Source organism: Gambusia affinis, linkage group LG24 (assembly GCF_019740435.1).
Source record: "Gambusia affinis linkage group LG24, SWU_Gaff_1.0, whole genome shotgun sequence".
NCBI classification, from domain to species: domain Eukaryota; kingdom Metazoa; phylum Chordata; class Actinopteri; order Cyprinodontiformes; family Poeciliidae; genus Gambusia; species Gambusia affinis.
The window spans coordinates 11040465-11061411 of record NC_057891.1 but is presented as its reverse complement, the minus strand read 5'-3'; the positions used below and the strand labels follow the sequence as shown (position 1 = coordinate 11061411).

The 20947-nt window shown below is 41.1% G+C and overlaps 3 protein-coding genes across 7 annotated transcripts in view; 1 reads left to right on the top strand and 2 right to left on the bottom strand.

Moving 5' to 3' along the window:
- The window catches only part of LOC122826847 (receptor tyrosine-protein kinase erbB-4-like), a 238051-nt gene extending 232095 nt beyond the window's left edge, over positions 1 to 5956 (bottom strand). For 2 of the 4 annotated variants that reach the window (XM_044109166.1, XM_044109168.1), the window contains exon 1: positions 2770 to 3228. In XM_044109166.1, coding sequence (XP_043965101.1) covers positions 2770 to 2833 — 64 coding nt within the window. In that variant the 5' untranslated portion in view covers positions 2834 to 3228. Of the gene's footprint in view, positions 1 to 2769; positions 3230 to 5843 lie in introns of those variants that run through there. The other 2 variants (XM_044109169.1, XM_044109167.1) reach the window with 2 other exon arrangements.
- LOC122826848 (receptor activity-modifying protein 1-like) lies at positions 4121 to 11330 on the top strand. Of its 2 annotated transcripts, none has more exons than XM_044109171.1 (3): positions 4121 to 4650; positions 5865 to 6007; positions 11075 to 11330. In XM_044109171.1, the coding sequence occupies exons 1-3, from the start codon at positions 4618 to 4620 to the stop codon at positions 11328 to 11330; spliced, it is 432 nt and encodes a 143-aa protein (XP_043965106.1). In that variant the 5' UTR covers positions 4121 to 4617. The 2 variants fall into 2 exon arrangements, with proteins under 2 accessions (XP_043965106.1, XP_043965105.1); XM_044109170.1 differs by having other exon boundaries at positions 4128 to 4657; positions 5869 to 6007.
- Positions 11331 to 12937: 1607 nt separating this feature from the next.
- Positions 12938 to 16415, bottom strand: LOC122826850 (putative methyltransferase DDB_G0268948). Its single transcript, XM_044109172.1, has 6 exons — positions 15884 to 16415; positions 15095 to 15255; positions 14361 to 14574; positions 13723 to 13826; positions 13511 to 13648; positions 12938 to 13034 (listed from the first exon to the last, which is right to left on the bottom strand). The coding sequence occupies exons 1-6, from the start codon at positions 16112 to 16114 to the stop codon at positions 12938 to 12940; spliced, it is 945 nt and encodes a 314-aa protein (XP_043965107.1). The 5' UTR covers positions 16115 to 16415.
- Between the last annotated feature and the right edge of the window lie 4532 nt (positions 16416 to 20947).

Sequence of the window (20947 nt, the reverse complement as noted above, 5' to 3'; positions counted from 1 at the left end):
AACTGAGATTAACAGGAGCCAACAGCCGGCCAGAATCCAGCAGGAACTATAAATCAAGCAGCTTGCGGTGCACACGTGTGTTCGTACGCCACATCACGCCCAGTTTAGTGGAACACACAGCCTGGTGGAGCTGACTGGCAGGAACGCTACAGACATTTGTCTCGCTGCAGGAGCGAGCAGACAGCTTCAATCACGGGAAGAAAGAAAACGGCTCCAACCTTGGCTTCACTCGGACTGTCATGTAGGTAAACACAAACATACGGAGCTGGGTGGGATTCTTTCTAAAGCGGCAAGGGTGACGAGAAGGAGAGCAAACGAAAAGAAAGAAGCAAACATCGACAAACGCCCACACACACACACACACACACATTCAGTGAACTTCCCACAAGGCATAGCTCGGATTCTTGGGCCGAATTTGCATCACAAATATCTCGGATGGCAGCGTGCGCATTGAGAATAAATAAAGCGGAGAGGGTGCCACTTTTCTTCCCTCGTTCATCCCTGCCCCGCTCCTATCCATCCCAGCATCCATCCACTCGTTTTAATAGGCTGCATTCAGCTCCCAACAATGCCAGATCCACACCAAAGCAGCACCCAGACTGTGAGAGAGTGCATGTTGGCATCTGCTGGAGCTGCCACTAAGGAGAGGAGCTGGGATAGAAAGTATGCACCGTCAAATGTGTTCAGTTGTAAGACCTTTGGTTTGTCACTTTTCTCCGGTTCAGTTACAACATTGTACTCTTAGATTGTACAACAACACAATCCCATCTAAACCTGGACTAGAAAGTATGCATGGTTCAACTTATGTCTTTTTGCCCATTTGTACTAGTTTACATAAAATATCCAAAATGTTCTGCTTTAAATTTCACCAGGGGTGATGGTGTGCATATTTCAATTGTGAGTAAACAACAACACAAGTTTGCTTTTTTTTTTTTAGAATCCAAATTGATCTAATGTTCTATGTGAACCTAAACTAGAAAGTAAACATAGTTCAGTTTGTGTTCGGGGTTAGGGCAAACTGACCTCATCCAGCCGGACCTGTGCTAGAAAGTATGCATCGTTCAATTTGTGACTTTTACAGCCAGTTTCAGGACAAACTGATCCCATTTGGACCTGAACAAGAAAGTATTCATGGCCCAGTTTGTTGAGTTTTAAAACACTGCATTCATTAATAAGTGCTGATTCCATCTTTCTGCTGTTAGATTTGAAGGTACGCCTTGTTAGTTTTCCCCCCCACTTTCTCAAATCAAAGTCTGTGTATCAGTTTAATTGATGTTTGAGCTGAAGAACGCATCAAAACTGTGACCTTCACTGTATTGTCCTACATGGGCTTCAAAGTATACCTTGCTCAATTTATCCCCTTTCTGGAATCAGTTTGAGCTGAGTAGCGCGTCGAATCAGTCATCTGTGCTGTAGCATCGTACACTAGGGTAAAAGGATCCTGTCCCAAAATGAGCTTGAAAGTATGCATTGTTCACTTTGTGATTTTAACAAGTTGCAGTGATTCAGTGTTTCAACTTAGTTGTTTTCTGAACTATTAGGACTAAATATCAATGTAAAGTAATGATCGCATCCAAACTGTGTTTTATTCCACACAACTGTGCCCTCAGGGAAAAAACCCTGGCCCTCAAGTAGAAAGTATACATGGTTCAGTTTCTGCTTTTGGAAATGTTTCTTCACACTTTATTCGTGCCCAACTTCCATTTTCTAAGCTTACAAACAACCTGGAATACATACATCACCTTCATAGTAAACTAAAACTAGTCCCTTCCATTTGGACGTATGTAGAAAGGAGGCATGGTCTTATCCGTTCTAGTACAGACATATCTTGCTGTTTTTCTTCATTCCAGCAGTCTGCAGCTAGGATTAGCCACCGCAATCTAAATATCAGTCTGACATACATCAAAACTGTGCAAATTTAGAATAAATATCTGGCCCTGGGATAGAAAGTACACATTTAAAAACATTCGATCCGGTTTTCCATCTAACTGAACAGTCCATGCTTGCACTTGATTCAGTTCGAAGCTGGACATACATGAGGCTGTGATGGTTCAAAATCATCCCATCTGGACCTGCAGTAGAAGGTATGCATGGTTCGCTTTTAACGATGTTTCTTTCACTTTTTCTTCCAGTTCAAACCTGGAATTAAAGACTGCTGCTCCTAGAACTGGTCCCATCCCTGGGATAGAAAGTATGCAAGGTTCAATTTATGCTAATTAAGAGCAGCTTTTCTCCAGTGTGAAAGAAAAGTTAAACACATTAATGACTTTAGAAACGAATGCACTGCAAAAACAATCGATTCAAGCCCCCCAAAAAAAAAATCCCACTCAGGAAGTTCTTTCAGTTGACTTCTAAGCGTCACTGCAGGAACATTCAGAAGGACCCAAACCTCAGGGGTCCTGATGACTCCTGACCGCTTGGTTTCTAAATGATTCGCACAGCAGCTGATACTTAAATCATGCAACAAAAAAAAAAGAAAAGAAAAAAAAACATCCGCAAATAGCTGCAGTGGCATGAACACACTAAGAAACTGCGCAAAGATGAGGTTCGTATTTCACAAAACAGATTAGCTGAATGCGAGTGGATGTTTTTTTTTTTTGTTTTTTTGTTTTTTTTTTTGGAGCAGGCTCCGCTGCAGGTGTGAGAGGGTCGGGCATGACTCACATGAGAACTTGTGTTCAGTTTCAAGGAGCTGCGCTCCATTTTTCCGAAGGAACCGATGCGCACGGACGCGCAACCATCCACCCATCCATGCATCCAAACACTCACCTGACTGCGCTGCACACCAGCGGATCACCGCCAAAGTGACTAAAACGCACGCCTGGAACTTCATCTTTGATCCAAAACCAGGAGAAGAAGAAGAAGAGGAAGAAGAAGAAGAAGAAGAAGAAGAAAGCCTCCTTGTCTTGTTAACTCCCGTATAACTCACATGTCCAAATTAAGATATCCTCGCTGTTCTAACGCGCTCTCCCAAAAAAAAAAATAGAAGAGGAATAAAACGGGCTGAAAGTGTCGGAATGAAAGTGTCCCCGGGTGCTGTGACGGCTTCCCGCTCTGCTGGGTTTGTTTGTGGGCTCCCAGTCCGGTGTTTAGGTCGCTTTCCGCCGCGGACACTCTGAGCCATTTACTCCTCACTCTGCCATTGCGCCGGTTCTTGGATTGGAGAGGGGAGGGGGGAGCCGAGCAAGCAGCAGGGGGGAGGGAGGGTGCGTGTTGGGATAGGAGGGGGGAGAATGGGGTGTAGGTGCTCTGCACACGCTTTTTCCGCCTAATCGACACCTCCCTCAGCCAATCACATCACACACCCATCTCCTAATGAGCCCAACGCGCCTCCTGATTGGCTAACAGGAGTGATTGCGGCTGTCACTGCACCTGTCAGCAGCTGCTTGGTTTTGGTTATTCTTTATCCGCATAAGTCAGCTTATTAGCGCCTTATTAAACACTGGAACTGACTCATCAATACGTTTGAAGTAACCAGAAGCAGGAACACGAACAATTCGGTTAAAAAGGTGTAGTGAGAGGAAGGTTTAGTCAAAGTAAGCAGATGTTTATTTCTAGACAACCTGACCCGAGTCCTCAGCTCAGCATCCAGGGCTTAACAGACAAGAGTCGATATGGACCCACTGTGACACGAGGAAGTTTTATTTAATGTCCTCTGCTGCCCTCTAGCGGAAACAGAAAGGGATAGCTCTGTTTTTATTGATTTAATTTTGATTAAAAATGTTTTGGACAGACATTTGATTCAGTATTTGTAATTTGAGAATATGAATGTATGTATTTATTTATTTTACATTTTCATTCATTGGGCACAAAAACTCACAGGAATCATTTTAATAATATCTGCATGTGCTTGTATATTTCTTTAATTTTAATTGAAACGATTATTTAAAGGATCTATGAACAAGTTCAGCATAAGCAATTTACCTCTAAATCTTTTTAAATGTATTTCTATTTCAGCTTTACTGAGCTTAATTACATTTTTGGCTGCCACATAAAGTAATATTTGTAATTTCACTAACAACATTCAATTTAATTTAATGTTTTGTTTGTTGGCTTTTTTTGTTGTTTTTTGCAGGTATGCAAATCAATTTTTGGGTAAAACACATAGTGCATATATTTTAGTTCTGCATACTCTACTATTTATTACTTAACTTAAATGTTGTCAATGTCAAAATTTCAATATTTTCTGGTATTTGATCACACAAAACTTTCAGTTTATTTAATCATTTTGATTTGATTTTAATAAAAATTTTATCTTTATTCACTTTGGTGCTATGTGTTTGATTTAGATTTGAACTCTGAACTCTGCTGTATTTTCATAACTTCCTGTGGCTGCGCGTCGCCGCGGTGATCTGGTTGGTCTCTGCCGTGACGACCTGCGGCATTCACAATGCACCCCTGCTCTAATTTTGGACCCTGACTTTGTTCTGTCCGCTGTGTGGGACTCGGGGCTCAGATGACAGGCTGTGATGGGGGCGGTGGGGAGCGGGCAGGAGTCTCACTGGAACCGGCGGTCTGCCCGTCCAGAACCAACAGCTCTGGCTGGAGAGGCGAGTCCAGAACGAGGCCCGTGTTTTCCGAGCTGCAGCCAGTGAGGAGGTGAAGTTTGTTTCCAGCATGGCTCTGCTGCTGCTGCTGCTGCTGCTGCTGCTGGCAGGTGAGTCTCTAAAGGAGTTTCTTCTCTTATTACTCTGGCCGGCTGAGTTACTGGCCGTAGAACTCTGGGAGATGCAGAAAAACGTGGAACTGAAGACATCTTTCAACACAAGTTGGACTTCGTGATGGAACGCTGCAACAGTTTGGAATTGGAACTATTTTTTCGTTTACACAAGTAGAAATAGAACAATCAGATATTCCAGACTTTTCTGGACATTCTGAGAAAGTTTTGGTGATTCAACAGTGAGAGGCTGGGAGCTGTTATAAACGCCAAGCATCTTCCCAAACAATTGAGCTTTAGAGGTTCAAACAGGGCAGACCTCACTGTAAACTAGATATCAAAACAAGATGTTTGTTTGGGGTTTTACAGAGAAATTCAACAACATTAGACATCAAAACATGAGCGTTTATTAATAAAATAAAACAGAATATTTGATTTCTGTTACATAAGTATGGCAAGCCATTTATTTTGATAGCTGGAATATCTTGCAGCTAATGCTCAATGGTACATAGGAAGACCCATCTGGTGATTAAACAGCGAGACACTAGTTATTAGTTTTGATTCAGGAAATGTTTTGTTTGGGGGTTTTTTTCTCCCGCAAAATTACAGAAGGAAAAAAAAGGAAATGACTCGTAGCTGCTGATTCTGAGCCGCTGTCCTTTTGAAAACTCAAACACACTGGTTGTCCCTGTGAGGCTGCGGCTCCCTCAGAGAGCCCGACGAGTCGGAACAAACACCGGGGCCAAACGGTTGGGCCTTATCGGGCCGCCGCAGCCCGAGATCCGCCGCCTTTCCAGATCTGAGCAGCAAGCCGTTCCCCCGCCCCTCCCTCCCTCCACACCGTCTTTCCATTCAGCCTCAGGTCCGACGGGACGGCCACCGCCTGCCTCCACATTAAGAAGCCGCTTGCTCGCGTCTCCGAGGTAAACAAACGGGATTGGGACTCTGATTGGAAATTAAAGAAATCTTTTCTTTGCGAAAGTAGCAGACTAATAGGGAAGAAACGGTCCTGCGGGGAAACGCGGAGCCAGGATGTGACCTTGTTTTGTTGCCCAAACATATTCCTAATTATGAGGGGGGGGGATGAAAAGGAGCAGATAACCACTGAAGCGCTTTGTGTCATATTTCTTTCATACTCGCAACAATGGTTATTTTCTGCCAATCACAGAAAAAAAAAAAGAAGCACCTTTATGACTGGATCCTCTCTGCAGCTCACGTCGGTCCTTCGGAGTATGGATGTGACAGCCTGCTCTACCAGAAGGTGATCGACGACCTCTGCTTCAACCACTTCAAGGAGGAGATGGTCAGCCTGGACTCAGGAACGTGGTGCAGCTGGCCGGAAATAGTGGAGTGAGTGAAATCGAAAAACACTGGAAAGCATCCCTTCAAATGGAAAACGTGTCAACTCGGCTCAGGAAAAACTTTAAAAAGTTAAACACAAACACACTGCCTCAGGAGACCTTTCTATGTGGAAAGAATAACAAATGGAAAAAGTGTTGGCAATGTTTCCCCAACCAGGAAACACGCAAAGATAAATGTAGAAGATCTCAGCTGGTGGTACTTTCTATGAGGGGAATAGAGAGTGTGTAAAATTAGTGGCAGAAGAACAACAAAACAAAGACAAACAGAACAAGGAAAACTTTCTATAGCAAACAAAAAATAGTCCCCATAGCTTCAGGTCTATCATTTAAAAACAAATCCTAGAGCCTGTGGCACTTTCTATGGCAAAGCAACATAAAAAGGCTTCACATATGAGAAATTATTGATAACGAGAGAGAGAGAAAAGAGACAAACAAGTAGTGGACAAGGAGCAGTTTCTATGGTAAATATAAATAAATAGAGTTTAAGAGTGAATAGGTCAGTCTGTTGCCCAGAAGAACGTAGAGACCTGGACCAGGAGTACTTTCTCCTATATTTGATAGTCTAGCTAGCTGTTAGTTTTATCTCTACAATGCTTTTTCTGCCTTTCCCTTCTCGGTTTCCGTCTGCCGCTTTGAGTTTTCCCCGTTTTCTCTCCCACAATATCTATTGCTCAAAGTCGACCGGTCGCTCAGTCGGAGCCGCGTTCCCCGAATCGGTCTGACATCACACTTGGCGGCGTGCGCGTTTGAAAGCGAAACAGTGGCCTTTCCTTTCCAAGCACCAGCAGCGGTTGCCGGAGGATGAGTCAGGCAGGAGGATAAAAAGGCTCTGAAGAAGTTTCTGACAGAACTACGTGATTTCCCTCCCGGCTCCCTGTCCTCGCCTGGTCCAGAACAAAATAATTGGTTGCTGGCGCTCTCTGTGCTGCAAAAAAAAAAAAAAAAAAAAGTACAGGCATTTCGAGGTTTGCACTGGTGTAATAAAACTGCTGGTAAGAATGCGCGATGGCAGCACTGAAGAGAGCAAAATGAAAGGATTTAGGGAATACAAATAGGATTTAGCCTTTTTTGATGTTTTCTTCCCCATTTTAAAATAAGAACTTGACTTCACACAAATTTGATGTGTGTTATTTTATAGATCAAATCTAATTGGCTGAACCGTTTGTTACAGATAATATTAAAAATGCAGTAGTGATAAAATATTCACAGAATGGATAAATAAAAACGCATTTCTGTTTCCCCAGCTTTAATAGTTTTTTAGTGGGGTTCTCGAGATTAGTTTTCAGTAGGTAGCGCCTAACCTGAGGTATGCAGTCTTCAAACTGGGTACACTTCTCATTGAAGACTTAAACTAAAAGCTACTCGCATTGTAGCTAATTCCATACTGGATTTTATGTAAAACACTATTTGTTTTTAAGCAAGTGCTATTTACAAGTTACAATGTCTGACACCATGTTAGATTTAACATCATGGAGCAAAAACCATGTACTTAGAACCCAGCAATGCAGAAAATGGAAATGTGTTTTTGCAAATATGTGAGCCCAAAAAAAAAACCTCTGTAAAGTAAATTTTCATTATCTATTTCCGATAGACTTCCTGTGTTGCACCTGGAATGAGGACAACTTTAATTCCGGCACCCCAAGTGTTTATTTTTGTCTGTAACACAAAACAAAGCTTTAGGTCAGTCATTTCTGGCTGACCTTCAAAATGCTAACTTCCTGCCACGGCTGTAAAATGCCCATAGTAGAAATAACAATAAAAGGAATAAAGGCAGAAATGAGAAAATATATTCTTTCTAAACAAAAATGCTTCAGAGCACTACTTCAGAGAGCAAAGACAACAATGGACTTTGACAATCAAAAACAGAGAGTGACATCCCTGTCATACAAAGTACTCAGTGAAAAGAAGCAACTTAGCTTACAAGGCTAACCAAATTTAGCAAACAAAGGGAAGTGGTAAAGTCACTTTGTGAAAATTTTACAAAATAAGACATGGCTCCATCAAACTTCTGTGTGTTTAACCTCACCTGTAACACAAAGGAGAGCTTTAGAAAGTCAGCAGTACACAGACACATTTCTGACTGGGCTTCTAAACTTTAAACTTAGGCCCAGTCCCAATACTCAGTGCGCACTCTACGCCCCTCTGTGAAGTGTGGATTCAGTTCAAGTGCCCATCAAGGCCCTTCGACTGCTAAATCAACAGTAGTGATTTAGCTCGCGGCTAAATCACTACTGCCATCTACTGGTGGAAATAAGTATTGGTGCGCAGGTTTAAAAGCAGCAAAAATGTGAGAATTGGGAGAGTACGCCCCCTAGTGTTGTAACTTCGACATCCTAAATAGCTGGACTGGTCACTGTTGAGGCATTTGTGCTGCTAAAAAGTACAACTACAACAAAACAAATTCTTTTAAATGTACAGTAAAGGTATTTTTGATTTCCTTAGTCATTGTTGGAGATATTTGTTGGAGATATGTGCTTTGCTATGACTTATTTAATAAAGACAATTCTATGTAATCACACATGTTCAGTAGAGTGAAACAAAAAATATTTCAATACTTTACTTTTCAAAACTGATTTTGTTCTCTCTCTTTTTTGCGACAGTCTGTGAATTTGAAAAAAAAAAAAAAACACATCAAAATGTACTAATGTTTAATTTAAAAATCCTAATTAGAGACAGAATTTTTTTTACCCACTATCTCTTTTATGCAGCTAAAAGTTAGTTTGGTATAAAGTGGAGCTAATGTGCCAACAAAGATCAAGTTAAGGACAAACATACGGCATATCTAAAAAATAGGGAAAAAAAGGCCTGATACTACATTTGAAAAGTGAAAAGACTAATGGAACTAAAATGTCATTTTTAAAAGAAATTATGAATGTTGTGACTTTACAGACCAAAAATGTAACAAGAAATTCATCAGAAACTCTGATGATTCGGTTTTTCTTCTCCTCTAGTCTGAGAGGAAATTTTTTTTTTTTAAAATCATGATATTGCTAAAGTACATAATAATCAAATAGGTTTCTATTCCACTCCCACAAAAAAAGATGTTAATTTTATAATTATATCAGAAGTTTGCCCTGTAATGACTTTGTGCAAAATAAATTCAAAATAAAAATTAATTCCTGTGCGCATTTCAAGGACACGAGGGTGGAATGAGGGTGGTAGTGCAACAGGGCCTTAATGCCGCTGCCGTAAAATGCCGAGGAGCGTCAGTGAGTCTCGCTCACAGCTAAATCACTACTGCCATCTACTGGCGGAAATAAGTACTAGCTAAATTAGATGAGACTTGGAAAAATCCGATGTATAATAAATCAACTGAGATTTACCTCATAAAGATTAATAAGAAGAATAAACTACTGAAACTTGAGTGCCACATTATCCATCTAAATGTGAATACTACTTTTTATTATTTTGAATATTGATCAAATGTACTTGAAATATGCATTTATGCTATTATTTAAAAAAAAAAAAAAACAATGGAAAGAGATTAAATATTTTTATGTTGATTTTCTAAATGAATCAAAAACGGGGGTTTCCTTTGTAATGATTAAATTAACACCTGTTTGCCACTTCTTAATTATATAGTGTGTTAAATATAATTTGGGTGATTCTCAAGCCGAAGTGGAGCTGAGATCCTGGGAAACCTGTCATTTCTCTCGAATGGTTGTCACCCATCTAGCTTTGTTTATTATAGTCCATTTGCAAAAAAGCCCAATTTGAACCCAAACTACACCAAACAAAAATAAATAAATAAAGTCGGCTTCCGGTCTGGACCAAACAAACTGACCAATGCGCTTTCCTGGTGTGAAATAAAACTCAAGTAGCTATATTCAGAAGACCTCTGATTTGAAAATAACAGGAAATATTGAGGAAAAACAATCAAATCCAAAGGGCTCTGCCCTAGATAGGTGGGATCCCAAACAAGATGGGTTCTTTGTACTCAGCCGAGTTCATAGATACTCAACATGACCACATTCCTAGAGCTGAGTGCTTCATTATGGTGAGACTGATGTTGTTCTGGCCACTAATTTGGCTCAACCCTCTGCTTCTCTGACTCCCTCTTTTGATATTGATGGTGTAGTGGTGGAGCAGGAGAAGCCCTGGTCAAAGTTGAACCTTTAGGTTTTGTCATGACAGACCTAAAGTAGTCCTGGTGCAACAGGACGCTAGAACTTGCTGGAGATCTCCAGTGTGGGCCTGGCACTTCTGAGAAAATGTCAAGGGATGACAGTGGGTAAACATCTGACCTCATCTGTACGCCGAAGTCAATGACCAGAATCTGATGTAGGTTTGATGTTTCGGAGTATCAACCTAAATTTAACCACGGACATGCTAAACAAGGTCACAAAAGCCTTTAAAAATAACTTCCACCAGAGAGGATCTGGAAAGAGACACAATTAGAAAAACATCCTCCAGAACAGAGGGGCTATGAATGTTCTGCCTCAGGACGGGACTTTCATGCTGTCAATTCTCACTGAATTAAACCCTTTTAATCTTTCCGTGCCACTTAATCTTGTTCTTGATAAGTCTGCTTAGTCATCCAGAATTGTGATTATGTAATGAAATCATCTAACGTTTGTTTCTGTTTCTGCCACAGATTGACTTTGCTTTTCCTCATTTCGATCGTCCTCAGACACAGTCACACTTCACCCAGAGAAGACTCTCTCTCTGGAATGTCGCAGTGCTCCAATGAGCGCGCTCCTCAGTTGGAATGCATCTCCATTTCTTTTGCCCTCCACCAACTAAGCAGTTATATATAGCTCTGTTAAGCTCACTGGTAATTCTAGAAACTCTTCAGCTCTTTTTCTTGCCCCCCACTACCGTCAGAAATCCCCTGCTGCTCTTTCACACGGAGAGGAGAATCAAAGACATCAGGAAAGAATATTTCAGTCCAAAGACTGCAAATGTAAAATTCAGACTCAATATCATTTTAGATTTTAACTTGAGAGACTTGAACGTCCCTCGGACGCTTGAAAGTCGGGTTAATTTTAGTGTTTCATCTAAAGTCTTTAAGCAAATATTCACTGGTGTGTGTGTGTGTGTGTCTTGGTTTTTGCAGGATCTACGAGGGACTGACTAACTGCACCTGCCAAGTGGCCTTGAGTATGGATTGCTTCTGGCCCAACCGGCTGGTGGACGACTTCTTCATGAAGATTCATAATACGTACTTCCACCACTGCGCCGTGACCGGCCGGCTCCTCCACGAGCCGTCAATCGGCGTCCTCGCGCCCTTCATCGGAGTGTCGGTGCTGATCACCCTGCTCATGACCGCAGTCGTGGTTTGGAGGAGCAAACGCACGGAAGGGATGCTGTAGAGGTGGTGAAGGAGCTTGAGTTGGTCTCAGGACTTGGAGATGGACTCATAGCCTCACGAGCCACAGTCGGTGGACGTCATGTACTTTGAGAAGCTGATGTGCATCTTAGAAGACGCTAAACTGTAGCGAAGACAAGACTCGAGTCTTGTCTTAAAGTCTCGAGTTTAAACCACGTCTGCATCAACAGCTGAGAGGAAATGAGGTGCAGGACTCTTGAAAATGTAAAACAAAAGCAAAAGCACAACAAATTGAGTTTGGGCTTATGTTTATTTGTATTATCCTGAAAGTTCTTTTGTACGATTTTGCGATTTACAGTCATGGCTATAAGGTAAATGTTGGGATCAGCCTCTGATCTGTGACAAAAGAATCTCCTTGTGGAGATTTCTGAAAACTGTCCAAAAGTGTTTATGCCAGGACCTGCGAGTACATTTGACTTTTTTGTCGCAGCCAAAAGTTCTTGAAAATCCACAAAAAAACAAACAAACAAAAAAAATGTCATTATGGTCAATAATTCTTCTCACAGCTGACAATGACTGCTGCTTGTTTAGAAGGTGTTAAGACAAGAAAAGGTGATTTAAGGCACATCTGCTCCTCATTTATAGGCATTGGTTGGCTGATTAGAGTAAGAGTGACTTCAACATCGCTCTTTCACAAGTGACAAGGGTGACCTGATATTAGCTGTCAGTTCTGATCTGAAAACAAAGTCAGAGTTAACGTGTATGCATAGATCTATCAATAAAAAAAACAAAAAACAAAACACAACGTGCAGAAAAATACAAAGAAATAACTGTGCATATATACAGAAAAACAACTTAAGGCTGTCCCAAGGAGACATGCGCCTTGGTATTCACTCCAATTGTCATATTTTGTGTTTAAAATACACATTGTGATTGTCCAGCGGCTGAGTGTTTAGCATTTACCAATGAAAGATTAACAGAGAACAAAGTGTTTCTCTGTTGCTATTTAATAATCATAAGAACAAGAAAACTGACAGCAAGCAGAGAGGCTCAAAATTCCACGAGTGAATGTGTGTATGCAAACTAGTTTGTTTATGTGCAACAAAATAAACTGAAAAGGAACACAATAATAATAATAATAATAATAATAATAATAATAATAATAATAATAATAATAATAATAATAATAATAATAATAATAATAATTCCAATCACCAGTGAAATATGAGATTAAGTTGCTGCATGCTGGTTTTGTTAAAGATTTAGCTGCTTTTCTTTCTTTTTATGTCTGAATGCGAGTTTGGTTATTACGGCTGTAACTGAAAACTTTTTTTTTTCCAGCTATCCTTAAGTATTATTTTTGTCAGTAGTGCTATAAAATTTTAGGAAAATTATATTCATTTCCCGAATTCATATCTTGCTACACTTCTTCCGATTTCATGAACTGAAAATGAAAGTACTTGATCCAACTGTTAGATTTGTATTTTTCTTGACTTTTAACATGTTCCCACAGAGCACCAGCACTGCTAAATATTCATTACCCATTAAAAGTGTGGAGCAAAAGCCATGAATCGGCGTCCTCAGATCCTCCGTCTGGGGTTTCCAGGTTTGGGTTTGCGCACTGCGTGGAGTTCCAAAGCGCAGAAAGTTTCATTCAGATGAAGGTTTGCACGCCAGCATGCCGAAATAGTTCACGATCACCATCACTTCAGTGTCAGGACAGGGCACGTTCATGGCAGTCAGTAACATGATAAAAAAAGAAAAAGAAAAGAAAAAAACCTGACTATTCAATGGGTGAATTTAAAATAAATTCAAAAATAAAGCTGATTCTTTTTTTCTTTTTTTCTTTTTTTGAAGAGACAGAAACCAGAGCTTTACTTAAATATTAATGTGGTGTCAGTAATTAAACACAATGTCAAAGTTTTTTTTCATTTCCCCCATGCATGTAAAAGTCATGCCTCAGCACTTCTACATACACTGTGATTGCTTAGCTGTCCTCCCCCCCGTGTCACTGGCAGGGGGAATTAATGACGGTTGTGTTATCGAAGCGGCAGAAACCTTCGACAGTTGAGCTTAGTCAAGCAATGCTTGGATTTTCTGATTAAAGGCCAGGACTGTGACAGTATTCACACACACATCTCAGCAGTTTTTGATAATGACGGATGAAGCCAAGGCAGAGAGTATGAGAAGGGAGGTGGGAAGGCGTTAGCGTTGATATCTCACTTGGTCAGGATTCTGTGGGAGAGATGATCAGCTTCAGAAGGGTCCTTCTGTTTCAGCTGCTGGTAGCTGGAGAACGTCTCCACCATGCCTATGAATCCACTCACTGGAAGGGTCCTTCTCACTGGATGGCACTCAGTCCTACGGAGACATTCAGGAGTGTTAGTCTATAAATACAGCAGGCCAACAACAAAAGCATGTCGGGAAGGACTCACCATTCTTTGTCAGGGTAAGAGCAGGAGTTAAACATGTCAGAGTAAATCTTCCTGGAGCTTGGTCCTAAATAAGAACTACGGTAGGGAAGCAGTGCAGCATAGAACTGGTGACGGAGGTCGAGACATCTCTTAGGACAAGCTGGAACTTTTCATTTATACGTGTTTGAACACTAAAGCCCCTTCTCCACCGGCATGTCTTTAACTAGTTTTGCCTACATTTGGGCCAGTAATTAATTTCTGTCAGACAAAATGGAGTATCTAGAATTACTTGAGTCAGCCATGATGGCGTCTTGATGGAGGATCAGATGTAACATCACTGTGGGCTTTAATCTTAACTACTTCACACTTTAGGCTGTTTGAATTTAAAACCAAGTAAAATATCGGCGTTTAAATTGCGTCTACCAAACAACAACCTCGAGGTTCTCCATTGCCGAGTGTCAACCTCAGCTGCTGTGGGGTTACGGCCTGTTCCAACATTCCCAAAATAATGAGGAACCCAATGCCAAGGGAGATCCTCTCAACTTGTCAAGAATCAAACCAGGTGTTACCCAGCTAGAGTGAGACTTGACAATGGAGAAGGGGTTTTAGTCCTCTTTCATAAATGCAACAATGGCTAACGCCTAAGATCTGGACTGTACCTCTTGGCAGATGTTGTTCAGGACCTTTGAGACTTCTCCGTATTCCAGGATCATGTCCATGGTGTAGCTCAGGAGAGCAAGGCAGCCTCCAGGTCTGAGCACCCTGTCAACCTCCTGGAGGAACCGCGGCCGGTCGAACCAGTGGGCCGCCGTCATGGCTGTCACAAGGTCCACCTCCCCTGAGGCGAAGGGCATCTCCTCTGCAGGGCAATGTCTGTGGTCAGATAATACGAGAGACGAGGAAAAAAGTTTCCAGAAATCTGTAAAGAATGCTAAAGAGCGTTGTTCTAGTTATTTAGCAGAAGCTGAGGAATCCAACTGTGTGCTAACGTTGTAGAAAGAAGCTGAATGTTCAATTTGTCACATGATAACGTTAAATGCTGGAGTTCAGTTCTAAATCAGTCAAAACAGAATTGATACTGATCTGTGCTGACCATGCCAATGCTAAACTGTAGCTAAATATAACATCCAGCTACAGAAAACCAGCTTGTTTTAGTTCTTAACAGTACGCAGCTCTATTTTTAAGTGGTCATTGATTCATTTGGAGGATTATTTATGACCAAGTTATCTTGTTTGTGCTCCAACATTTCAGTTTGTTTAAATACGAGAAAGAAAAGGGGATATTTTTCTGCTCCAAAAGTTGGACTATTCCTCCCGGGTGCTCAAGTTGGTTCTTATATCTTACACATTTTGAATTCATCTAAATGAATTAGAATGTTTTTTTTCTTGCTCACCTGAATGAAATGTTTGGTGGGTGGCTTTTGGCTAGCGCTCTTTCTACCATAGCCTGGCTGATGTCCGTTCCAACCACCCTAGTGAAGTAAGGAGCCAGAAGGACTGTCCATTTCCCCGGACCACAGCCCACATCCACGGCCAGTTTGTACTGCTGCTGTGTCTGAACGGAATAAAGATGAGGGTTCTCTAACTTGATGCTGTTTTACTGCAAAAGCTCAGATAAAATATCTGTCTAACAATACTACAACAATATTATGAACTCTGTGGTGGCCTAGTCAAAGTCTGGACTTGAGATGATGTTGGATTTATAAAAACAGGACCCTCATTCTTGACTGCCATTAAATATGAAATTAAAACAATTCTGCAAAGAAAAGTGGGCCAAAATTCCTCTACAGTAAAACACTGACCAGAAGTGGTTAGTTAGAGATAGGTTATTTTCTTTAATGAGTAGACTCATTTAAAAAGTGATTCTTGTATTTACTCTAGTTACTTTTTTACTTTTAATAAAACATATTTGATGATTGTAAACGTTTCATTGACCAAAAAAACAAAAAACAAAAAAAACCTTGCAAAGAGGCATGCAGTTTTCCCTAGAACGCCCTGTGATTTGGGTAGTACACTACTCCCATGCATCACTAGAGGGCGCTCATGTTTCACCAGTGGTACATGTTCCTCAGCATGAGGCACAGAGAAAAGTAACAGAAGACAAGAAGCAATTCATTATTTCTGTAATAGTATCAAAGAAAATACGAGCATTGGAGTATGAAGGAAATATAACATAGGCCTACCTTCTGCTCCATGTAGCTCATAATTTTGCTGATCATTTCATGGGGCGTCACTCTGTACTGCAGGTAAGAGACTGCGTGGTCTTTCCCTTCAAAGAGCCGCACAGCCATCTTTTTAAAGGAGCAATAAAAACCAGAGCGGACAGAAAAGAAAGAAGAGAAAACCCCGCTTCTCCAGATTGAAGAACCAATCGAATGTCGAGTTTCTGAACTCAAGAGAAAAGGAGCAATCATAAAACAAGCCAGAAAGAAAGCAGAGCTTCAGGAGAAAGTCGGAACGTCTCCACTACGTCCATCGGAGAACTATGACTCGGCAGTAAAAGCGTGTCTGTAGTCAACCAGCGAGTTACAGATTAACGGACGGATTTCATAATTATATATGACTGATTAACCACAGTACGCTAGCAATTTGAAGGTCAAAGCATTTGAAATTGAAGTGTTTTCTAACAGCAGGGTCTCCATTGAGCTGCAACAGCTTCACTATCCGAAAAGAAATGGAAATCAATGTGATGGTTGAGTGCAGAGGAAGGAGCAGCTTTCACCTTCCAGACCTTCTGAAGAACTCCACCCAAACCAGAGAGTTCCTTCTGGCCCAGCAGCAACAGGAGGAGCAGCAAACCAGTGATTTCAAAAAATAGTCAAGATTTCTGTACTTGAACAATTTGGATGTAATGAGCACACAATACACACCCCTTCTACGTTGCTATGGTCACGTGGGGGAGATGAAGTTACTACCAAACCCCAGCCAAAGCAGGAGATTCTACATCATCTGTTTCTGCGTCACAAACGAGCTGAATGAAAACGGCCATATGCAGCTCTAAACGCAGGAGAAGCAACACTTACTGAAGTTAGCTGATTTGTGCTCACTGCTAAATGCCTCACACTGAAACGTGACCATGTCACAAGTAAAAGAGCCTCCCTTTGTACTCACAGCACCCCCTGCTGGCGGTTCATGAGGCAGGTGTTCCCAGTCATTGAGCAGGAGTCATTCGTCCTGCTACATCCAGCTATGAAATTTATCAAAAACATATCAGCCTGGTGAGGCTTCATGTGCTGTTAGATTCCTAGACCAACCAACCAATCAAAAATATTTGTACAGCATATTTCAGCAACAAGGCAGTTCAAAGTGCTTTACATCATTTGTCTGGTGATATTATTACACATCAGAATGTTTATCAGTGTTTCATTTCTACATACTGGAAATAATGCGGAAGTTACAATGGCATGTACTTGCATTGAAAATTCACCAGATGGCAGCAAATGCACATCTCTGTATATTTTCCACAAACCTGAATGAACAGAGACTTGTCTACTTCTTGTCACATAGGTTGGATGATGACATGTAACTTAAGAAAGATTAAAAGTGGAATGTTTTTGTTCCATTTGGCAAAACATAGTTTTGTATTCCACTTTTTGTTGTTTAAAAACGTGAATTTTGCCCTTTTAACAAATTGAAGCATTGATCACTCAGATCCATGTGATCAATATTGTCCGTCAAATATGATTTGCAGCGGAGAAAGTGGGAGCGAGGGGAAGGCGTAGGACGTCCTCTCCTCAACCCCCCCTCCACCTCCATGCCTCATGTCTCCTATTCAATCAGCTTTGATCAAACCTGTCAGCTGCAGTCAAGTCACCGTTCACAGCTGTGTGTGTGTGTGCGTGTGTGTGTGTGTGTGGAGGTGAATCCTGCTTGTGGAGGACAAGCCTGTCAACACGTGTTTAAGCAGACATGACCAATGCATCACCGAGGCCTCACCAGCCGAGTCTCATTAAAGCCTCTCTGCAAAACAATTCTGCAAACACACGGGAGCCATAAGACAAAAGTTAATGGACTCCAGCGTAGCAGCACCATATATAGCTTTAATATCTGCAGGCACATAAAAACGAGAAGGTTGGGGTGGCGAGGGGGGTTGGGAGTGTGACGAGCCGTGTTGCTAATGCTCCGCGGGGGAATTCTCCTGGAAAGCAATCACACAGGTAATCCACACTATATGAGAGAGAGAATTATTACAAACACTGGATTTAAAAGGCAGGCTTCATAAAGACAGGTGGAAGGGAAAACAGTTGAAAGTTGCGGATCGTGGAGGGAGAGATAAACGAGCGTGCTGCTGCATGCATAAGCATTATGCATGAAAAGAAGAAGAAGAAGAAGAAAAAACTCACATTTCTCCAACAAAAATAAATGCATGAGTGCAGCGTCTACCTGCACGCTGATTTCATTCCTTCCTCTGAGAGAGCCAGCACAGAGACATGAGGGGGGGTGGATGGGTATTCAGTGTAAAAAATCCCACTTCCCTGCAGAAATCTCAGCAGGTAGAAGCAGATTGCAGCTGCTGGATGAAATCCATGAATTTACAAAACAGTCTTGCTGCCTCACTGAAAGCCATGTAATGTTGGTGGGGGGGGAAATATTGTCATGGGTTTTCGGATGGCGGACCCCTGAGTCCTCAAACGCAATCTTTGTCTGTGAAGGAGCGTAAAAAAAGCAAACAAAAAAAACAAACAAACCTTGAAATGAAAACGGATGACAAGCTAGGATGTTATAGCTCTTGAGCTCCTGGCAGCAGGTTATTGATGTGAATAAGCACTTATTAACATAAACTGGTAAGATGTAAAGTACGCTCTTCAATACCTAATTTGATTGTCATGCCAGTTTGCCAAAAGAGAAGGTTTTAGCCCTCTTAAATAATCAATGCACCGTACGCCCATCCCAGTTAGATCTCATTTCATTTTCTTAACAAATAAACAGAATGTTCATCCAGTTCTTGCAAAGTCTGCTAAAAGTAAAATTATGTGAAGAAAAAAAGGTGAGTATTTAGAATCTATATCTTGATAAAGTCTAAAGGACATAAAAAAATTGTTTTTGGAAAATTACAGGGCTTTTAATATTGATTTATATCCAAATGATGACATTTGGAACATTATATCTTCAGGTTTCAGCCAACTCGTTTATCATATTAGATTTGGATGTTTGAGTTATTCAGAAATATTTATTGGTTTTATGTTCTCTAGATCCTTTTGCTTTTGATTTAAACTTTGACTCAAGGTTCCTGAATTTGGTTGAGTTTACCACTTAAATTCAAGGCTTTTCTTACGATTTTGTGAAGGATTGTATACAGGTACTCAAAGGGTTACCCAGACAGAAAAAAATTATGGAATGGCCCTTCAGCTTTGGATTTTATTATTGTTTCTGACAGGAATATTTGCAAAAGTTGGAAATTGATCCATACCCTCTCCCTCATTTTTGTTGATTTGATCACATAAGCAGAGTCATGACTTAGATTTAGCTCTGTGAAATATTTTGTTGCAAATTCCCAAAGAAAGATGGCACCACAGGTGGATTTGGGACCAAAGTAAGGAACCAACTTACTAAAACTGGTTTTAAAAAGTGTTTTCCTGAAACTAACTGTTGCCTAAATTCCGGCATATTTCAAGAAAATTCATTTTCTCAAATTCTGTTGGACTCTGAGCCAACCAGAAAAGAATACCAGAAAAGAACAATGACTAAGATTGAGATTCATTTGCAATTCAACAGATCACCTCTTAACAGGCAGAACTAAAAAATATTGCAAAAGTATGTACTTAAATCACCTCCTCAATCAATACAAAATGTCCAGTCATTGCAAAAGCGAGTCAAATAGCCTGAGAATGCAATGGGAACTCTAGAAACGAACCGTGTAATGTCAGTATTTTGCCAATTTATTCACTAGAAACAGAATTAATGTTTAAGGTACTTTCTTCCAAGAAGATACGGTCTTCTTGTCTCGTAATAGAATCAGCTTATTAAAGGTTTGTGAAGACACTAAAAAGGGAGCCAAGTCTTTAATTTTTACAGTGGCGCTGGGCATCGCGACAAACCGTGTTTCCAATCTCTGGCAGGATATGAAGATCTTAAATCTCACCCATAAAAACTTCACTCCACACTTTCTGCTTTTCCTCGCAGCCCAGTCGGAAAGAACAAATATTCCGACTATTAAAGGGGAGCTGATCAACGCAAAGGCTGTATTTATTTCTCTTCTTTTTCTTGCTTGGATGTGCACTCCCGGTGCTAATCCCACTCTCCGAGGAGAGAGGTAGGTATTGGCTTTGATGATAGAAATGGATTAAACAGATTACATTAAAGGCCAGTCTAATTGAACCAATCTATCCTGATTCTGCCGCTGTAAGATAAATGATGAGGGCCAGATAGGAGATATATATATAGGTCATGTGTTGGCGTGTCGTGCTCAGGGCTCCTCTGCAGCCCGGTTGGAAAAAATCCAGCAAGGCGACCGCGTCCCTCTTGTTATATGGCCTCCTCGAATCAATACACTTCTTTTCATGTCTGCTCCTTAAATATCTTGAAGATGCTGATTGAATTCAGAGTCAGCGGCGAGTTCGAGGGTCTCTTTATTGGTTGGTGTGGTAGATGAAACCTAAAATTTGCTAGGATTTAACGGTATTGATGCTCTGCTTCCTTCAAACAAGCGTCTTCTTCTTTCCACTTCATCTGCCATTCTCTCTCTGTTCCAAACCTTCCAGATGATTACCTCTCTCTCTGAGTGCCTGCCCTCTCGGACGGCGCTCTTATTGACACCGTCTGGTTGAGGCGAACGTGGTGCCATGACCTTTTCTTCCGACCTTGTTATCAGCGTGGACTCGTTAAGCCGGACTGTTTAATTAGCAGCAGAATGGCAATCAGGGAGGAGCCGCAGAGCCCTCTGTGGTCGTAGACGTGGATCAATGGTCCTCCGGGAGACTTGGCACTCGGCAACAGAAGACCTTTACGCTTATCGTGCAAGAATGCCATGAGCTGATGCATACAATTACGTGCAAATATATATTCTTTTTGCTTAAACTTTGGTCTTAAGGGCAAAGTTGGCAGCAGATCATTTGGTTCTGATACTTGTCATAAATTTTTACAACTTTTTATAGGAGAAACTCTGAATTCTGTCCATTTACAAGATTCTAGTTTTGGAACTTTACAAAGTATTGACCCTTTACCCTATATTCGAGATAAACAATCGACCCCTCATTTGTAGTCTATGGAGAAGTACTGCCAACTTTGTATTGTCTTCTCTACTTCTG